A 17,125-nucleotide genomic window follows, 5' to 3' on the forward strand; every position below is an offset into this window, starting at 1 on the left:
ATTTCCAGCCGCAGCCTGTCGATGAACTCGCTGGGAGCCGAGGTGTGCTGCACCGCACGTTCTGTTCAGCCACCTGCCGGCAAAGGGTTTTTTCAAGAACTCTCCTTGCACTCGAATACGTGTTGCTGCCGTTTCGGAGGAGCGTGGAGGCCATGGCTTCTGCAAGGCTGGACGGAGGGCTGGGGGGTTGTGAGGGGGGCCTGTTACACACGCCCCGGCGTTGGGTTTGTGGGAGAGCCCTTGAAGGTCAGGCTCTGTGCCGGGAATGGAGGGGTACACTGGCGCTGGTTCTAACAGCTGGGGATGGCGGATGTGTCCACAAACAGTTCATGGGGTCAGGCAGCGGGGTGACCCCCTTTGTGGGGAGCCGGGGGAGGCTGCCTGGAGCAGGTGAAGTTTATTTGGGTCCCAAAGGCTGGTTAGGGACTTGTCAGGTGACAAAAGGGAGGAGGGGGCCTTCCGGGCAGAGGGAAGCGCCGAGTGCACGTAAGGTGTCGAAAACCAAGGCATGTTCTGTGATTTTTTTTGTGGGGTGAGAGGGAAGTAAACACGGTGAACCCCTGTTTTTTTGAGTTTTGGAACAGTAGAATGACAAGAACCCATAAAGCAGCGGTTCTCAACCTGTGGGTCGTGAACAATGAAAATACATCCTGCATATCAGATATTTACATGACGATTCATAACAGTAGCAAAATTACAGTTAGGAAGTAGCCACGAAAATAATTTTATGGTTGGGGGTCACCACAACATGAGGAACTGTATTAAAGGGTCGCGGCATTAGGAAGGTTGAGAACCACTGCAAGAGTTGGGATAGCGTTAACTGTCAGGTCACTAATTGTTGGAAGTCACAGGACTGAAAGCCCATTGTCATTTTGTTAACGAAAGCTTTTGGACCTGGCACTGTATCCCATGCTGTGAGGAAATGGGAATAGGAGGCACCCCCTTTCCATTCGAGGATGTGGGGGTCTTGTCTACTTGGGAGTATCAAATCAGTGTGCGGGCAGCACACACTATGTTGGGGTAGACTATATTGAACGTGTATGATATGAGCTATAAACAGGTTTTGGGGATGGGTGGGAATGATGGCTGAAGTGCTCTGAATGGTAAGTAAGCTTTAGATAGGTGGACAGAAGGGAGTCATTCCAGGCGATGGACAAGCAGGGCGAGGTGGGCAGGAGCACGGTAGGTGGGACGGTGAAGAGGTAGCCAACAAGCAGGGTAGGTAGGGGAAGGTGAATATTTAGGAATGTGGTGAGACATAAGCTTGTGTAACTAGAGTGAACAGGCCTTGGAGGCTCTTGAAAGACAAATAGTTTAATGTGCTAAATAACAGAGAGGCGGGATACATTCCCAGACAGGATAAAGTTTTTTGCAAGTTTAGTAGCAGCGTGCAGGGTGGAGAACCTGGAATCAGGGATGTCAGTTAGATGTTGCCACAAACAAACCTAAAGCTGGCATTTGGTCCTCCCTCCAAACGGTTCCTCCTCTAGTGTTTGTATTTCTATTCATCATAACCACGCCGTTGCCTCAAGCCCGGGACCTGGGAGTCATCCTCTTCCTTTCTATCCCCAACTTCCAAATTGTCACCAAGAGTTGTTGCTTTTTTTTTTTTTTTTAAATATTTTATTGACTTTTTACAGAGAGGAAGGGAGAGAGATAGTTAGAAACATCGATGAGAGAGAAACATAGATCAGCTGCCTCCTGCACATCTCCTACTGTGGATGTGCCCGCAACCAAGGTACATGCCCTTGACCGGAATCGAACCCGGAACCTTTCAGTCCGCAGGTCGACGCTCTATCCACTGAGCCAAACCGGTTTCGGCTAGAGTTGTTGCTTTTATTTTTAAAATAATAGCAGATGGTTCAGAGAAACTTTACATGAATGAGCTTCCATTGTGAGTGCCCTGCTTTGGGGTCCTCATTATCTACCTAATCTATTGTAACAATATTTCATAAGCGTTTTCTGCCTTTCTAGAAAATACCTCCCGTCCACGTTACTATCTGGGGATGCTCTTTCTGAAATGCACATCCCATTTTCTTAAAATCCTCCGCTGTCCTAAAGGATAATGTCTGTATTTCTTAGAATAGCATACCCTTTATGGGAGACCACTTGCATGCCTTTCAGCCTTTCTCCCTTCCTGCCACCTATTCATGCGTTCCCAGCCCTTCAACTATATGGATTGAACTGCTTGCAATTTCTTGACTACACTTCTGGAAATGCCCTTTCTTTAAAAGAAAATGATTGGGTTTCTACCACGAGCAGAATTTGGGCCATGGACCGAATTTTAAGGATGAAAAAGACAGGGTTTCTGTTCTCAAGGTGTTCCTTGTCTTTGGGATGAGGCAGGCACCTAGTTACTGTACTACGTAGCCTCTGTTCTCAAGCTTATTGGAGGTCATCCTCATGATAGTCTGAAAGTATAGGTTTTTTGACATGTGAAATTCATTTGGGGAACCTAGTGATATTTTAGAGCAACTGAAAATGAGGTCCAGAGAGAAACTTCTGTGAGTGCTAATTGGGAGAGCCAGGCCATATGTAGCAAGATTCCTAATGGGGAGTTTCAGTGAGGGCCGCAGGTGAAATTCACAGGTTTTCAATCAAGGTCTTAGCTTAATTGCTAACTAAGCTTGTACCAGGGTGAGTAGCAGCAGGGATGAATTTCCTTACAGTGACTAAAAGACCCTTAACCAAGATCTGCCTCACCAGACCTACAAAACAGGTTGACTGTAGATTCTTGCTGCTTCTTCCTTAGTTCTTTAGCTTCCTGCTTTTAGTGTTTTATTTCTTTCCACTAGACCTTCCATTCCTTGAGGGCAAGTACTCTTTTACTTTTTTTGCATCCCATCATCTGACATAATACCTGTCTCTGAATATGCCTTTGGTAAACAGTGAAGAAACAGGGTCAGGCAGTACAAATGAAATGTGATGTGTAGATAGAATACTTAATATTTCTTGCAAATATACAACATTGTCCTTGAGAACAAAATGAATGAATACATGTGTCTATTTTCCTTAGCTAATTTGCAAAATTTTCTTAACTGTTAACAAAAAAATCAATATACAGATAAATTTGTTTTATTTGCTAATTTGATTATTTCCTAACTCTCCAGATGACTTTGTTCTATATTAAGTACTGGTATAGTAATACTTGAAATTGGTGTAATGACATTTTTTAATTCTTTATTTCTAAATGTTGAGATTATTGCTGCTCAAGGTGTGAACAAAGGGCAACAGCATTGACATTAACTGTGATCTTGTTAGAATGCAGACTCTCAGGCCCACCCTAGACCTATTGAACCTGTGTCTGCAGTTTTACAGGGTCCCAGGTGATTCGTAGGTACATTCATAGTGTTTGAGAAGCACTAGTTTATAAATTATAGCTTTAAACTTGATTAATGTTTTTTATGAACACTGATTTTGAGTGCATATGTGAATATGTGTGTTAGCAAGGTAGTTTATTGAATATGTGAAAAGTCAACTACTCTTTATATATCACTTTTTAAAGTACATGCTAAATAATAATATTTGATTTTTGTATACTTTTTTAGTTTCGTTAATCCTCACCTGTGGATATTTTTTTCATTTTTTTTTTTTTAGAGAGTGGGAGGGTGGGGGATATATATATATATATATATATAGAGAGAGAGAGAGAGAGAGAGAGAGAAACATGGGTGTGAACGAGACATGTCAATTGGTTGCCTCCTGCACGCCCCCAGGAATCAAACCCAGGACCCTTCGGGGGTGCAGGCCATTGCTCTAACCACTGAGCAGCCAACCAGCCAGGGCTGAGTTTTGTATACTTTTGATTAATCTATATACTCTTTTTTTCCCAGGTCGCCATTTCCCCAAACGTCCAAAGCATATGCTTGTAGTAGAAGCAAAGTTTGATGGAGAACAGTTGGCTACTGATCCCGTGGACCACATTGACCAGCCAGAATTTGCTACAGAGTTAGCCTGGGAAATTGACAGGAAAGCACTCCATCAGCACAGGTGGCTGTTATTTTCAATTTGTTCTGTTCTTTTTCAGGCTGTTGTAAATAAATTTATATATGTATAGATTATAGTAATAAAAAAAACCCCTCAAATATTATTATTAATGTGCCAGGAAATTTTGAAAGTACTTTGCAACAGTAATTCATTTAAAAATCAGAACACAATTCCGGCAGTGGCGGCTTGTGCAGCCGAGGAAAGATGGGTCAAAGTCAGAGTGGTGGTCATGGTCCTGGAGGTGGCAAGAAGGATGACAAAGACAAGAAGAAGAAATATGAACCTCCCATACCAACTAGAGTGGGGAAAAAGAAGAAGAAAACAAAGGGACCAGATGCTGCCAGCAAACTGCCACTGGTGAGACCTCACACTCAGTGCCGGTTAAAATTATTGAAGTTAGAAAGAATTAAAGACTATATTCTCATGGAGGAAGAATTCATTAGGAATCAGGAACAAATGAAGCCTTTAGAAGAAAAGCAAGAGGAGGAAAGATCAAAGGTGGATGACCTGAGGGGAACCCCAGAGTCAGTGGGGACCTTGGAAGAGATCATTGATGACAATCACACCATCGTGTCTACATCTGTGGGCTCAGAACACTACGTCAGCATTCCTTCCTTTGTGGACAAGGACTTGCTGGAATCAGGCTGCTCCATCCTGCTCAATCACAGGTGCATGCTGTAATAGGGGTACTGATGGATGACACGGATCCCTTGGTCACGGTGACGAAGGTGGTAAAGGCCCCGCAGGAGACCTCTGCCAACATTGGGGGATTGGACAACCAAATCCAGGAAATTAAGCAATCTGTGGAACTTCCTCTCACTCATCCTGAGTATTATGAAGAGATGGGTATAAAGCCCCGTAAGGGGGTCATTCTCTATGGGCCACCTGGCACAGGTAAAACCTTACTGGCTAAAGCAGTAGCAAACCAAACCTCAGCCACGTTCTTGAAAGTGGTTGGCTCTGAACTTACTCAGAAGTACCTAGGCGATGGGCCCAAGCTCGTTCGGGAATTGTTTCGAGTTGCTGAAGAACATGCACCATCCATCGTGTTTATTGATGAAATTGAAGGCATTGGGACAAAAAGATAAGACTCAAACTCTGGTAGTGAGAGAGAAATTCAGCAAACAATGTTGGAACTGTTGAACCAGTTGGATGGATTTAATTCAAGGGGAGGCGTAAAAGTTATCATGGCCACAAACTGAATAGGAACTCTGGATCCAGCACTAATCAGACCAGGCAGCGTCGATGGAAGATCGAGTTCCCCTTGCTTGATGAAAAGACCAAAAAGTGCATCTTTCAGATCCACACAGGCAGAATGACGCTGGCTGATGACGTGACACTGGACAACTTGGTCATGGCTAAGGATGACCTCTCTGGTGCTGACATCAAGGCAATCTGTACAGAAGCTGGTCTCAGGGCCTTGAGAGAATGTAGAATGAAAGTCTCAAATGAAGACTTCAAAAAATCGAAAGAAAATGTTCTGTATAAAAAACAAGAAGGTACCCCTGAGGGGCTCTATCTCTAGGGAACCTCAGTTGCCTTCAAGGAAATGGTCAGGAATGCCAACCCCGGGGAGGGAGGTGGTGGGAAGTTGCCCCCAAGGAGCCCATTCTAGTTGCTCTTCATTAGCAGCACAGTCTGTGCCCTGTGCACCTCTCTGAGCACCACGTGTAGGAGCCCAACGTGCAGCGCTCCATTCCCAATAAAGCGAGCTCTTTCTCAAAAATAAATAAATAAAATAAAAATGAGAACAACTCTATGAAGTGGATATTATTATATTCCCCGCATTACAGATGAGAAACCTGAGGCCTAAGAGGTGAAGTAACTTGTCCTGAGTCAGCTGGATAGTGGTAGAGCCCAAGCAATCCAGCACCAGAGCCTAAGTTTTTAACCACTATACCTGGCTTTTTTTTTTTTTTGCTAATGTCTGAGAGAATAGATACTCTAGAAGTGTTATAATAATGCCTACCCAATATTAAATATGCTTTGGAATTCATTGCATTTTCTATTCATTTATTGCATATTTTACCTGGTTTGCCAAGGACATAATAGGTATGTACATTGTATAATTATATAAAGGACTCTCTAATTAATTTTATACTTAATTTTAGACACTTGAACACTTTACTAGTATATAAAGCAGACTATAAGTTAATAGTCTCTTATTTATTTCATGAACTCTGATGACCAGAAGCAGGCAAGGACACTGATACTTTTATTTTTAAAAGGATTTAAAATATATTTCCCTCTGGAAAACACACAGTCACTTCAGTACTTAGTACTAAATCAGAACAAAATTCAACCACAGGTGCATTTTAGAGCAATTAGAGCATTAAGAAATTTACTCCCTTTTTTTTTCTAGATCAGTCCATGGGTTTATTTATAAGGGAATTAAATTCTTAGAGAATATCAAAATTTTGTATTCACTTTCAGTGACTTCTGGAATATTTACCTAGACAGAGTCCTGATATAAGATATTCATGCCTACATTGGTGATTGTTTTTACATTTTTGTTAGTGCTCACCAGTACCACTCTGAATGAATGTATAGGCTAAGAAAATAATACAGATAAAATGAATATATTAATGATTTTTGTGCCAAGTGCAGGTTTCACAGTCATCTCACTAGATAAAAATGATGACAAAATTTAATCAGCTTACCCCAAGGGCCAGTATAGAGATTCCAGATGCAAAAAGCCCATGCTGTACCAGTCAGGGCCATGCTTACAGGACATTGTCATGTATTACATTACGTTACTGTTGATTTTAATAGCTTATGATTTTATGGTATCTAATTTCTTACTTTATTTTGGTTTTTAGCTATTAAAAGAACTGTAAGCCTATATGTATATTTGTAGTTGTATGTGTGTGACAATATAAGAAAAACAATTTAAAATCAATCTTAATGAATAGTGGTAATTTTTTACTTTAAAAGATTTCTATACATTACAGAAGCGTGAAAAACATTGACCTAGATGGCAGCCTCTTAGATGAGACACTAAGATTTTGACATGTTTTGTAAATAGTTGGTATATAGGTAAGTAGATAAAACTAATAGTTCTTGCCAGTTGAAGAGTTTTTCACAAACTATGGACTCTTGATAGTAGTAGGCAGCTTTGTCAAGGGTAATACAAAATCAGTTCAATATTAAGTGAAAGCCGTTTTACTTATCACCTGAATTGTTATGTTACAGGCTACAGCGTACTCCTATCAAACTCCAGTGTTTTGCCTTGGATGCTTTGACTTCAGCCAAGGAAACTATAGGTTACATTCTTCTAGACTTAAGAACTGCTCAAGAAACAAAGCAGGTATTGCCTTTTTGATGTTTATTACTGATTATGTTAGGCAGTTGTTTATTTTTCAAAATGTATCAGTCAGATTGATGAAAAGGGCAGGAATACTGGGCCTGATGGATTATGGGTTTGAAAGGCAGTTCTTATGTTCTAGTTTGTGAATTTGGTTTAGAAAATCCTGATCTTCTAATAATTTCATTGACCTAGAGCAGTGGTCGGCAAACTCATTGGTCAACAGAGCCAGATATCAACAGTACAACGACTGAAATTTCTTTTGAGAGCCAAATTTTTTAACTTAAACTATGTAGGTAGGTACATTGTTATTAACTTAATTAGGGTACTCCTAAGGCTTAGGAAGAAGAGCCACACTCAAGGGGCCAAAGAGCCTCATGTGGCTCGCGAGCCACAGTTTGCCGATCACGGACCTAGAGCTATCACTCTCAAAGAAACTTGTCTCTGAGCTCAAACCTATGTTACCTTGAGCTTGACATCTGCAACTCCTGGGCTTTGCTTTCAACAGTGGTCTTTTTCCACTGTCCCTTGCTTCAGTGAATGGTCACCATCTCCTTTCAGTTCTACAAGCTAGAAATATAGGTCTTCCTTGTCACCCCAGTTTTCTGCCTCTTTCCAGTTAGTTTTTTCCCTCCTGATTCACCTACTATTCTGCATTTTCCCTGCTGAACCTAAGCCACCATCGTTTCTTACATTGGCTGTCATACTAGCCTTCTAATTGGTTTCCCTGCTTTTTGCTCCTTGCCTTCCCTACATAATAGAGTGAACTTATGGTAGCCCACTTAATGCAATGTAAACAGCAGCCTCCTCTCACCCTACTAAAAAAAGTAAAAAGAAATAAAGAGCACTCTGGGTCCTTATTTCTGTGTTAGTGCTTTTTGTTATTGAAAATATTTTTTCTTATGTCTGTTTATCTTTTAGCCTTTTTGTACATTGTTGACTTTAAATATGTTTATTTTTAGTTTTTCTTAATGTCTTTGTTTTGTCACAATTTTTTAAAGAAAGTAAAGTAAAAATACCTTTTATTTTAAAGTTCTCTATTCTTGATTTGAGTCTTAAATTAGGATTCTGTGAAGAAAAATTTATCTGTTACTAACATTTTTGCTGCTGATAGCATTGATATTTGCAAATGAGCCAGTCAACCTGGCCCAAATTCAGAATCATTCAAAAAAAACTGAATTTTTAAAGTGCTTTAAAAGAGGACTTGTTTATCCCCGATCCTTACTCATCACCAATCTGCTCTTCCGTCCTAAAAAGGTTTTCCTACTTTAGTCTTGACTCAGAACCAGGGGCCATGTTTGGTGCCCCAATGTTTCTCTTACCCAACTTCTCTGCTACAACTTGCAAGTGTCCAGAAGACACTTCTACAGTCACTTTGGTTACAGAGAAGGTAATTCCTTTTAGGAGGAGGGTATCTGAGAGGAGGTCATTCAGAAGAGCCTCTGAATGCTCTTAGCATTTCTTTTCTCCTTATCTTGTTCTTTTTTTAAAAAATATATATTTTTGTTGATTTCAGAGAGGAAGGGAGAGGTAGACAGAGATAAAAACATCAATGATGAGAGAGAATCATTGATCGGCTGCCTCCTGCACACCCTCTACTGGGGATTGAGCCCACCACCTGGGCATGTGCCCTTGACCAGAACCCGATGCTCTATCCACTGAGCCAAACCAGCTAGGGCTCCTTATTTCATTCTTGAGGATAGTTCGTCATCATATTAGTGATTGGAAGTTAAGAAGAAGTGTTTTAAAATTACATTATTTTTAGGAAAACCAATTGTTGTCTTGCTTACTTTTTTGTTTGCCAGCAGAAATATATGAAGTTGGCCAGTAAAATATTTGAAATTAAAAGTAATGTTATTTTCTGTAAATAAATATCCATATATATAAAAGCCCAGCGACTGAACGGTGGAATGACCAGAACAACCGGTCACTATGACGTGCACTGCGGCAGCCAACCAGCTGATCCCGGCCCCGATCGACCCTCCCAACCTTCTGCAGCCCTTCCCCCCACCAGCCCCGCTCCCGATTGGCCCCCATTGGGGCGGGCTGGCCTAACCCCACCCTTGCATGAATTCATGCACTGGCCTCTAGTAAACAGAAAAATTCAGATTTATTTTTCTGAGTTATATAATAAAAATAGATCATAAAGTCTACAAGTAGTTAAAAATATTATTTTTCAGGCTTGTACTAAAAATTTGTACAAATTTTTTCTTTGAAAGTACCTCAACAAATTAGGAATTTTTGTCTTAAAAAAAACAAAACTCAGTTGTGAATTTTTAAAAATCTGTGGCCTAGTTAATCCTATTTTGCTTAAAACAACTTATTGAACCAAAACAGCAGTTTTTGGTTTTGGTCAGTGTAAGCACCAGACCATGCCTTGATAGAACAGTGGTCAGAGTAAGAATGCTGTTTCTAGGTATTGAGATGGTGCCCTGCTGACCAGTGGTTCCTGCACTGATGATACACGTGGTCCTGGACCATGAAATTTTGAAGGCTGGTTTTAGTACTAGAATTTCTGTGGTTACTCTCGGGGGGAGTATTCAGGTAATTTAAGATACCTCATCTTGTGAGAAAGATTATATGTTAACACATTGCGGGCAGATCACGAACATTCTCATGTTTTCATATTACACAGTGTTTTACATAAATGTGAAAGGCACGTCTTAAAATTACATGCCCATTGCATTTTGAAGTTATTACATGTTCTTACAAGCTAATGTCTTTTTAAAGTATGATACTTCGTAAAACATTTTTTGTACTCGTTCAATAGAAACTTATCTGGCCACTGGCTAAAGCTAGCAATAAAACTACTGGTGCGCAATGTGTTAATGTCAGTCAAATACATGTCAAAACTCAACTATTAGACCTTTAGTATTTCGTTAATTTTTTGTTATTGTTAATATTAAACTTTCTTTTCCTTGTTTGATATAAACAGAACAAAGCAGAAATGTGCCAGGCAGAAAAGGTATAATACAAAAAGTGAGAAATTATGGTTTAGGGAAATGCAAAATTGGTAGTCTTTTTTTTTTATTGTTTAAGGGATGGGAGATTGGGGACATAAGAGTAAAGATAGAAAGGAATATATTGTGTTATCTTCAATATATTACCTGTTGAAGCATAGGAATAGGAGCAAGAAAGACACCCTAAACTTTACTTCAAGAGGAAATTCTGTTAGCTTCATAAGCAGGATTAATTTCTTTTGAGGAAAATGTGGAAAAAATATTTTAATAGAGGAGGAAGTACTGAGAAATGACAGGAAATATATTTACAACCTTATAGAATATTTCCCACTACTGTTTATTCCCTACTAATGTTTTTTTATTGTTTTGTTTTGCTATTATTCTCCAGGCACCAAAATGGTACCAGTTGCTGAGCAATAAATACACCAGGTTCAAGTCTGAGATACAAATAAGCATTGCTTTGGAAACAGATTCAAAGGCACCAGTGGATAGTTTTAAGGCAAAGGGAGCTCCCCCTCGAGATGGAAAAGGTTTGTGCATTATCTCTAAGGACATTCTCCGAGAAGTCACATCTGTGGATTAGAACTTTAGGAAGGGTGGTGGGGGTATGTGCAGGAAGATATCTGCAAGAGTGTAAACTGATTTTACTCTAGTCTATCAGGCAAATGTTGGGACATTGTTACACAAGCAGCTGTTGTTGCTTTTAGCTCTTGTTTACATAGCTTAGAAATTAGGAAAGATTTTCTTTTTTTAAATTTGATATATAACAGAACAAAGTAGAATTTTGCATTGTTTTTAAAAATTGTTTGGGAAATTTTCTTCCTGGGATGAGTGTAGGAAAGCCAAAAATAGTTATGCTCTTCTCTATTAACTATAGTTTAACAAAACTTTCATTTTTGTTTCTTTTTTAATTACTAAATTTTATTTTTTAGAGCAGTTTTAGGTTCACAGAAAAATTGCAAAGTATAGAGTGTTCCCATATAACTCTGTCCTCACACAAAACACCTCCCACATTATCAACATCCCTCACCAGAGTGATAGGTTCATTATAATTGATGACTCTACATTGACACATCATTATCACCCAGAGTTCATAGTTTATGCTAGGGTTCATTCTTGGTGTTGTACATTCTATATGTTTTGACAGATGTGTAATGACATAACTATTCTGTTAGATTATAGTATCTAACAGAATAGTTTCACTGCTCTAAAAACCCTCTGTGCTTTGCTTGTTCATCACTTCCTACCCTCTGACCTTGGGCAACCACTGATATTTTTTTTATCTCTATAGTGTCACATTGTTAATTATACTGTATTAGCCTTTTCAGATTGTACTCTTTCACTTAGTAATATACATTTAAGGTTCTTCCATGTCTATTCATGCCTTGATAGCTCACTTCTTTTTAGCACTGAATAATATTGCATTATCTGGATGTACCACAGTTTATTTGTTCACTCACTGAAGAACATCTTGGTTGTTTCCAAGTTTTGGCAATTAGGAATATCCATTCAGCTACCCAATGCCTTTTGATTGGAGCATTTACTCCATTTACATTTAGGGTTATTATTGAGAGGTACTTATTTATAGCCATTTTAATTCTGTATGGCTAGGTTTCTCTCTCTGTTTCTTCTCAGCAATCCCTTACAGCAATCCCTTTAGCATTTCTTGTAATGCTGGCTTGGTAGTGATGAACTCCTTTAGCCTTTTTTTTTGTCTGGGAAGCTCTTTAGTTGACCATCTATTTTGAGTGATAGCCTTGCTGGATATAGTAATCTTGGTCTCAGATCCTTGCTTTCCATTACCTTGAGTACTTCATGCCATTCCCTTCTGGCCTGTAGAGTTTCTGATGAGAAATCAGGTGGCAGCCTTATAGGAACTCCTTTGTAGGTAACAGTTTTCTTTTCTCTTGCTGCCTTTAAGATTCTCTCTTTGTCTTTAATTTATGGCATTTTAATTATGATGTGTCTGGGCGTGGGTCTGTTTGGGTTCTTCTTGTTTGGGGTTCTCTGTGCCTCCTTATGTGACTTTTTCCTTTACTAGGTTAGGGAAGTTTTCTACCATTATTTCTTCAAACACCCTTCTCTATTCCTTTCTCCCTTCTGCCTCATCTGGCATCTAATATTGTTACATTTCACATTGTCACACAGCTCCCTTAAGCTGTCCTCCTATTTTTTAACTAGCTGTCTTCCTGTTTTTTAACTTTTTTCTTTTTTGGTTCTCTAATTGAGTGAAAAGTCATCACAATATCCAAAGTCATCTAGCTTTCTCCTGTGTTTTCTTTCAGGAGGAGTCTTACAGGATTTTGTTTTACATTTAGGACTATGATCCATTTTGAATTAATCTTTGTGAAGGCTGCAAGGTCTGGGTCTAGATTCATTTTTTTTTACATGTGGATGTCCAGTTTTTCCAGCACCATTTGTTGAAAAGATTGTCTTTGCTCATATTGCCTTTGCTCCTTTGTCAGATATCATCTGACTACCACAGTCTTGATTACTGTAGCTTTATAGTAAGTCTTGAATTTGAGTATGTATGAATCCTCCAGCTTTTGTTCTCCTTCAGTATTAAGTTTGCTATCTGGGTCTTTTGCTTGTCATATAAGCTGGAGATCAGTTTATCAATGTCCACAAAATAACTTGCTGGGATTTGTATTGGGATTGCATTAAATCTATAGATCAAGTTGGGAAGAACTGACGTCTTGACAGTGTTGAGTTTTGTGTATGAGCATGGAATATCGCTTCATTTATTTAGTTCTTTTTTCATTTTGTTCATTAGAGTTTTGTAGTTTTCCTCATATAGATTATGTACATATTTTGTTAGATTTATTTGTTTTGGATGTTGAAGTAAATGATGTTTTTTTTTATTTTCAAATTCCACTTGTTCATTATTGGTTTATAGGAAAGCAGTAGGCTTTTATATGTTAATCTTGTATCCTGCAGCCTTTTTAATTATCTTTGGTTCCAGGAGTTTTTTGTTGAGTCTTTCCATAGAAGAATAATCTACATAGTCATATCATCTGTAGATAAAGACAGTTTTATGTCTCCCTTTCCAATCTGCATGCCTTTTATTTCTTTTGCGTGCACATTAGCTATGACTTCTTGTATAATACTGAAAAGTTGCAGTGAAAGGGGACTTCCTTTCCTTTTTCCTGATCTTAGTGGGAAAGCTTCTCACCATTGAGTATAGTAGCTGTAGATGTTTTATAGATGTTCTCTGTCAAGTTGAAGAAGTCACTATTTGTAGTTTTCTGAGAGTGTTTTATCATGAATGAATGTTGAACTTTATCAAATGCTTTTCTGCATCTATAGATATGAGCATGTGGTTTATCTTTTTTAGCATGTTGATGTGATGGATTACATAAATAGATTTTTGAAATTCCTTGTGGTGGTGGTGTATATTTCTTTTTATACATTGCTGGACTCGATTGGCTAATATTTTGTTAAGGATTTTTGCGTCTATGAGAGATACTGGTCTGTTGTTTTCTTGTAATGTCTTTTTCTGGTTTCACTGTTAGAAAGTATTCCCTCTGCTTATATTTTTTGAAAAAGATTGTAGACAATTGGTATCCAGTTGATGCTTGAACAATCTGGGGCAGCGATTTTCAACCTTTTTCATCCCATGGCACACATAAACTAATTACTAAACTTATGTGGCACACCAAAAAATGTATTTTTGTTGATCTGACAAAAAAAAAAATTGGTAAATTTTTTATTCATTCACACTGGGCAGCTATTATTGTGTTGGCTGTTATCAATTTTTTTTTTTTTTTTTTTACAATGTAAGGGAAAAGATCAGTGCCTCTGACTAAGTAGTCAGGTATTGCATGTTATAAAAATTCTTGTGGCACTCTGGTTGAAAATCAATGATGTTGGGGATAGGGCACTGACCCCCATGCCATAGAAAATCTGTTTTACCTAAGTTGGTCTTCAGCATAGTTGGATTCCCAGTTGTGGATCTAAAATACAGTTGACCCTTGAACAACATGAGTGTGAATCTACATATAGGTGGCCCTCTCCATACTGAAACCTATTTGATTATATCGGTTTTCTTCTCAAAATTATTCCATGTTTTTCTCTTATTCTTAGAAAACTATCCAGATGTTTTTTTAAACATGGCATTGCAGAAGACCCTGATATGGCCTCTACGTATCCCCCGAGCCTCACCTCTTTCATGTCAGTCCTCCAGCACATCAGTCTGTAACCACATGCTTTCTCTTGCTTCTGAGTGTACATATTGCTCCTTCTGCCTAGAACACTTTTTCATTTCCTCATTCTCTATTCAGTCACCTGTCTCTTTTTAGCCAAATTTTGCTTATTTTTCAGTTCCACTTTAGATTCACTTCTGTCAGAAAACCTGCAATGCCTTTTCTGTGTGGATTATTAAATTGAAGTTTTAAAAAGGTTGCCTTGCCCTAGCTGGTTTGGTTCAGTGGATGGAGCATCGGCCTGCAGACTGAAGGGTCCCAGGTTCGATTCCGGTCAGGGGCACGTGCCTGGGTTGTGGGCTCGATCCCCTGTGTGGAGCGTGCAAGAGGCAGCCAATTAATGATTTTATCTCATCATTGATGTTTCCATCTCTCTCTCTCCCTCTCACTTCCTCTCTGAAATCAATAAGAGTATATTTTAAAAAAATGTTGCCTTATTTCAAAATATGACTTTATGTGCAGAAAGAAAATGGTGGTTATATATAAAAATCAATGGAAACTTTACTGAGATATGAACTGTATCCAGAAAACTAGCAAGCAAATAAAACAGTATGCTCAGCTTTCAGAATCTTTTAATGGTTTATGGCAAACTACAATGTAATTTAATTGTGTCTTTCTCCATAAAGTACCTGCTAGCCTGCCTGGATTTGACCCCAAGGACATTGTGGCCGTGCTGAATGAGGAAGGAGGCTACCATCAGATCGGACCAGCAGAGTCTTGCACTGATTTCTTCCTTATGTCAGTGACCATAGCGTTTGCCACCCAGTTGGAGCAGGTGACACTTTTTCTTAGTCATAGCTTAATAATTGTTGGGTCTGGTATTTACAAATTAGCCTGTTAGTGTTTCTTGGATGCAGCACAGCAAGCAACCTGAATATTGTATACTTTCTTCAGTCCCATGGAGGTGACACAGGGGCCCAGGTTGCTCTGTGAACACAGTTTGCATCACAGCTGAGGGACACAGAACTTGGGGAATACACCACTTTTATTGTTTGTAGTCTTGGTCTTTGTCCGGAAGACATGTTACCTCAGCTCAAGGTTACTAGCTGCATAAACAGCCCTAGGAAATGGGCGAGGGTGGTCAGGGCCTTGCAGTCTTGGCACAGTCAGAAAAAATGTGCAGGGGTTCTTGGGGCCCATGGCAGATTGCCTCGTCCCCAAATGGCTCAACATGAAATTCTATGTTATTCCATTATTGTCCTTCTCAGGATCAAGCCCAGTGTTTTATGAAATTATGTTGACCTAGAGCAGCTGAAAGAAATTAATATTTTCAAAAATCTTCTATATATATAAAAGGCTAATATGCAAAGTGTTCCCTCAGAAGTTTGACTGGGAGACGGGAGTTTGATCGCTTGCTATGATGTACGCTGACCAACGGGGTGGCGCGGAACGAAGGAAGGCCCCGGCCAGCAGCTGGAAGGCCCCGATCGGTCCTGATCGCCAGCCAGGCCTAGGGACCCTACCCATGCACGAATTTCATGCACCGGGCCTCTAGTAGAGATTACGGCTTATGACTGAAATTTTGATTAGATTCTTCACTTTCTTAGAGTTGTAAAATTCCCACATAGTTCAGATTCACAAGTGAAATGAGTTAGTGACCACATATTTATCTGACTTGTAAGATTTATCAGGTAAAGATTTTTCTCAGGAAATATGTTTAACTTTGTCACACAATTCAAGCCCACTACAAAAAGCACTTTAATTTTAAGAACTTTACTCTTTTTCTCCTAATTTTGTACTTTCATTTTTCTCATTGACACTTTATATATGTACTTTTGTCCTTTCCCGCAAAATAATTTTTCCCCTGAAAATAATTTGTTCATTTGTTTTCCTGTGCTTATGGATTACCCGAGAACAATATGCCACTCTGGCTGGGGGAAAGCCAAGTCCACTCTGGTTTCATTAACCACATCAGAACACACATTAGATAATAAGTTTACTGTATTTTTACTGTGTTATTAAATATCTGTGACACATTTTAAATAGTCGCTTTATTTTTAATATATATTTTTAAATCTTTATTGTGGCAAGTATTACAAATGTCCCCCCCATTGTTCCCCCTCCACCCAGTTCCTGCCCCACCCCAGGCCACCCTATTGTCTGTCCGTAGGTAATGCATATATGTTCTTTGGTTAATCTCTTCCTGCTCTTCCCTCTGAGTTTCTTCAGTCTGTTCCATGTTTCCATGCCTCTGATTCTATTTTATTTATCAGTTTATTTTGTTCATTAGATTCCTTGTTCCTTTATTTTTATTTTTTAGATTTAATTGTTGATAGATATGTATTTATTGCCATTTTATTTTTTCATATTTTTTATCTCTTTTTTCTTGTTCCTCTTAAAAAATACCCTTCAACATTTCATATAATAAAGATTTGGTGGTGATGAACCCCTTTAGCTTTTTCTTGTCTGTGAAGCTCTTTATCTGACCTTCACTTCTAAGTGATAGCTTTGCTGGGTAGAGTAATCTTGGTTGTAGGTCCTTGCTACTCATCACTTTGAATATTTCTTGCCACACTCTCTGGCCTGCAAAGTTTCCGTTGAGAAATCAGCTGACAGTCGTATAGGAACTCCCTTGTAGGTAACTCATTTTTTTCTTGCTGCTTTAAGATTCTCTCTTTGTCTTTAACCCTTGGCATTTTAATTATGATGTGTCTTGGCGTGGGCATCTTTAG

The 17,125-nt window shown here is 39.0% G+C and overlaps 1 protein-coding gene and 1 pseudogene across 5 annotated transcripts in view; both read left to right on the forward strand.

Annotated features, from left to right (window-relative positions):
* Positions 1-3,815: 3,815 nt before the first annotated feature.
* The window catches only part of CEP120 (centrosomal protein 120), a 54,578-nt gene continuing 41,268 nt past the window's right edge, over positions 3,816-17,125 (forward strand). For 3 of the 4 annotated variants that reach the window (XM_023743391.1, XM_023743462.1, XM_023743429.1), the window contains exons 1-4: positions 3,838-3,990; positions 7,180-7,294; positions 10,640-10,781; positions 15,080-15,228. In XM_023743391.1, the coding sequence (XP_023599159.1) occupies positions 3,863-3,990; positions 7,180-7,294; positions 10,640-10,781; positions 15,080-15,228 (534 nt within the window). In that variant the 5' untranslated portion in view covers positions 3,838-3,862. Of the gene's footprint in view, positions 3,991-7,179; positions 7,295-10,639; positions 10,782-15,079; positions 15,229-17,125 lie in introns of all 4 variants that reach the window. The other variant, XM_006081094.3, reaches the window with a different exon arrangement.
* LOC102420061 lies at positions 4,053-5,738 on the forward strand (annotated as a pseudogene). The gene has a single exon (XR_329557.3). The product of XR_329557.3 is annotated as a 26S proteasome regulatory subunit 4 pseudogene (transcript).

Source organism: Myotis lucifugus, unplaced genomic scaffold, assembly GCF_000147115.1.
Source record: "Myotis lucifugus unplaced genomic scaffold, Myoluc2.0 scaffold_0, whole genome shotgun sequence".
NCBI classification, from domain to species: Eukaryota; Metazoa; Chordata; class Mammalia; order Chiroptera; family Vespertilionidae; genus Myotis; species Myotis lucifugus.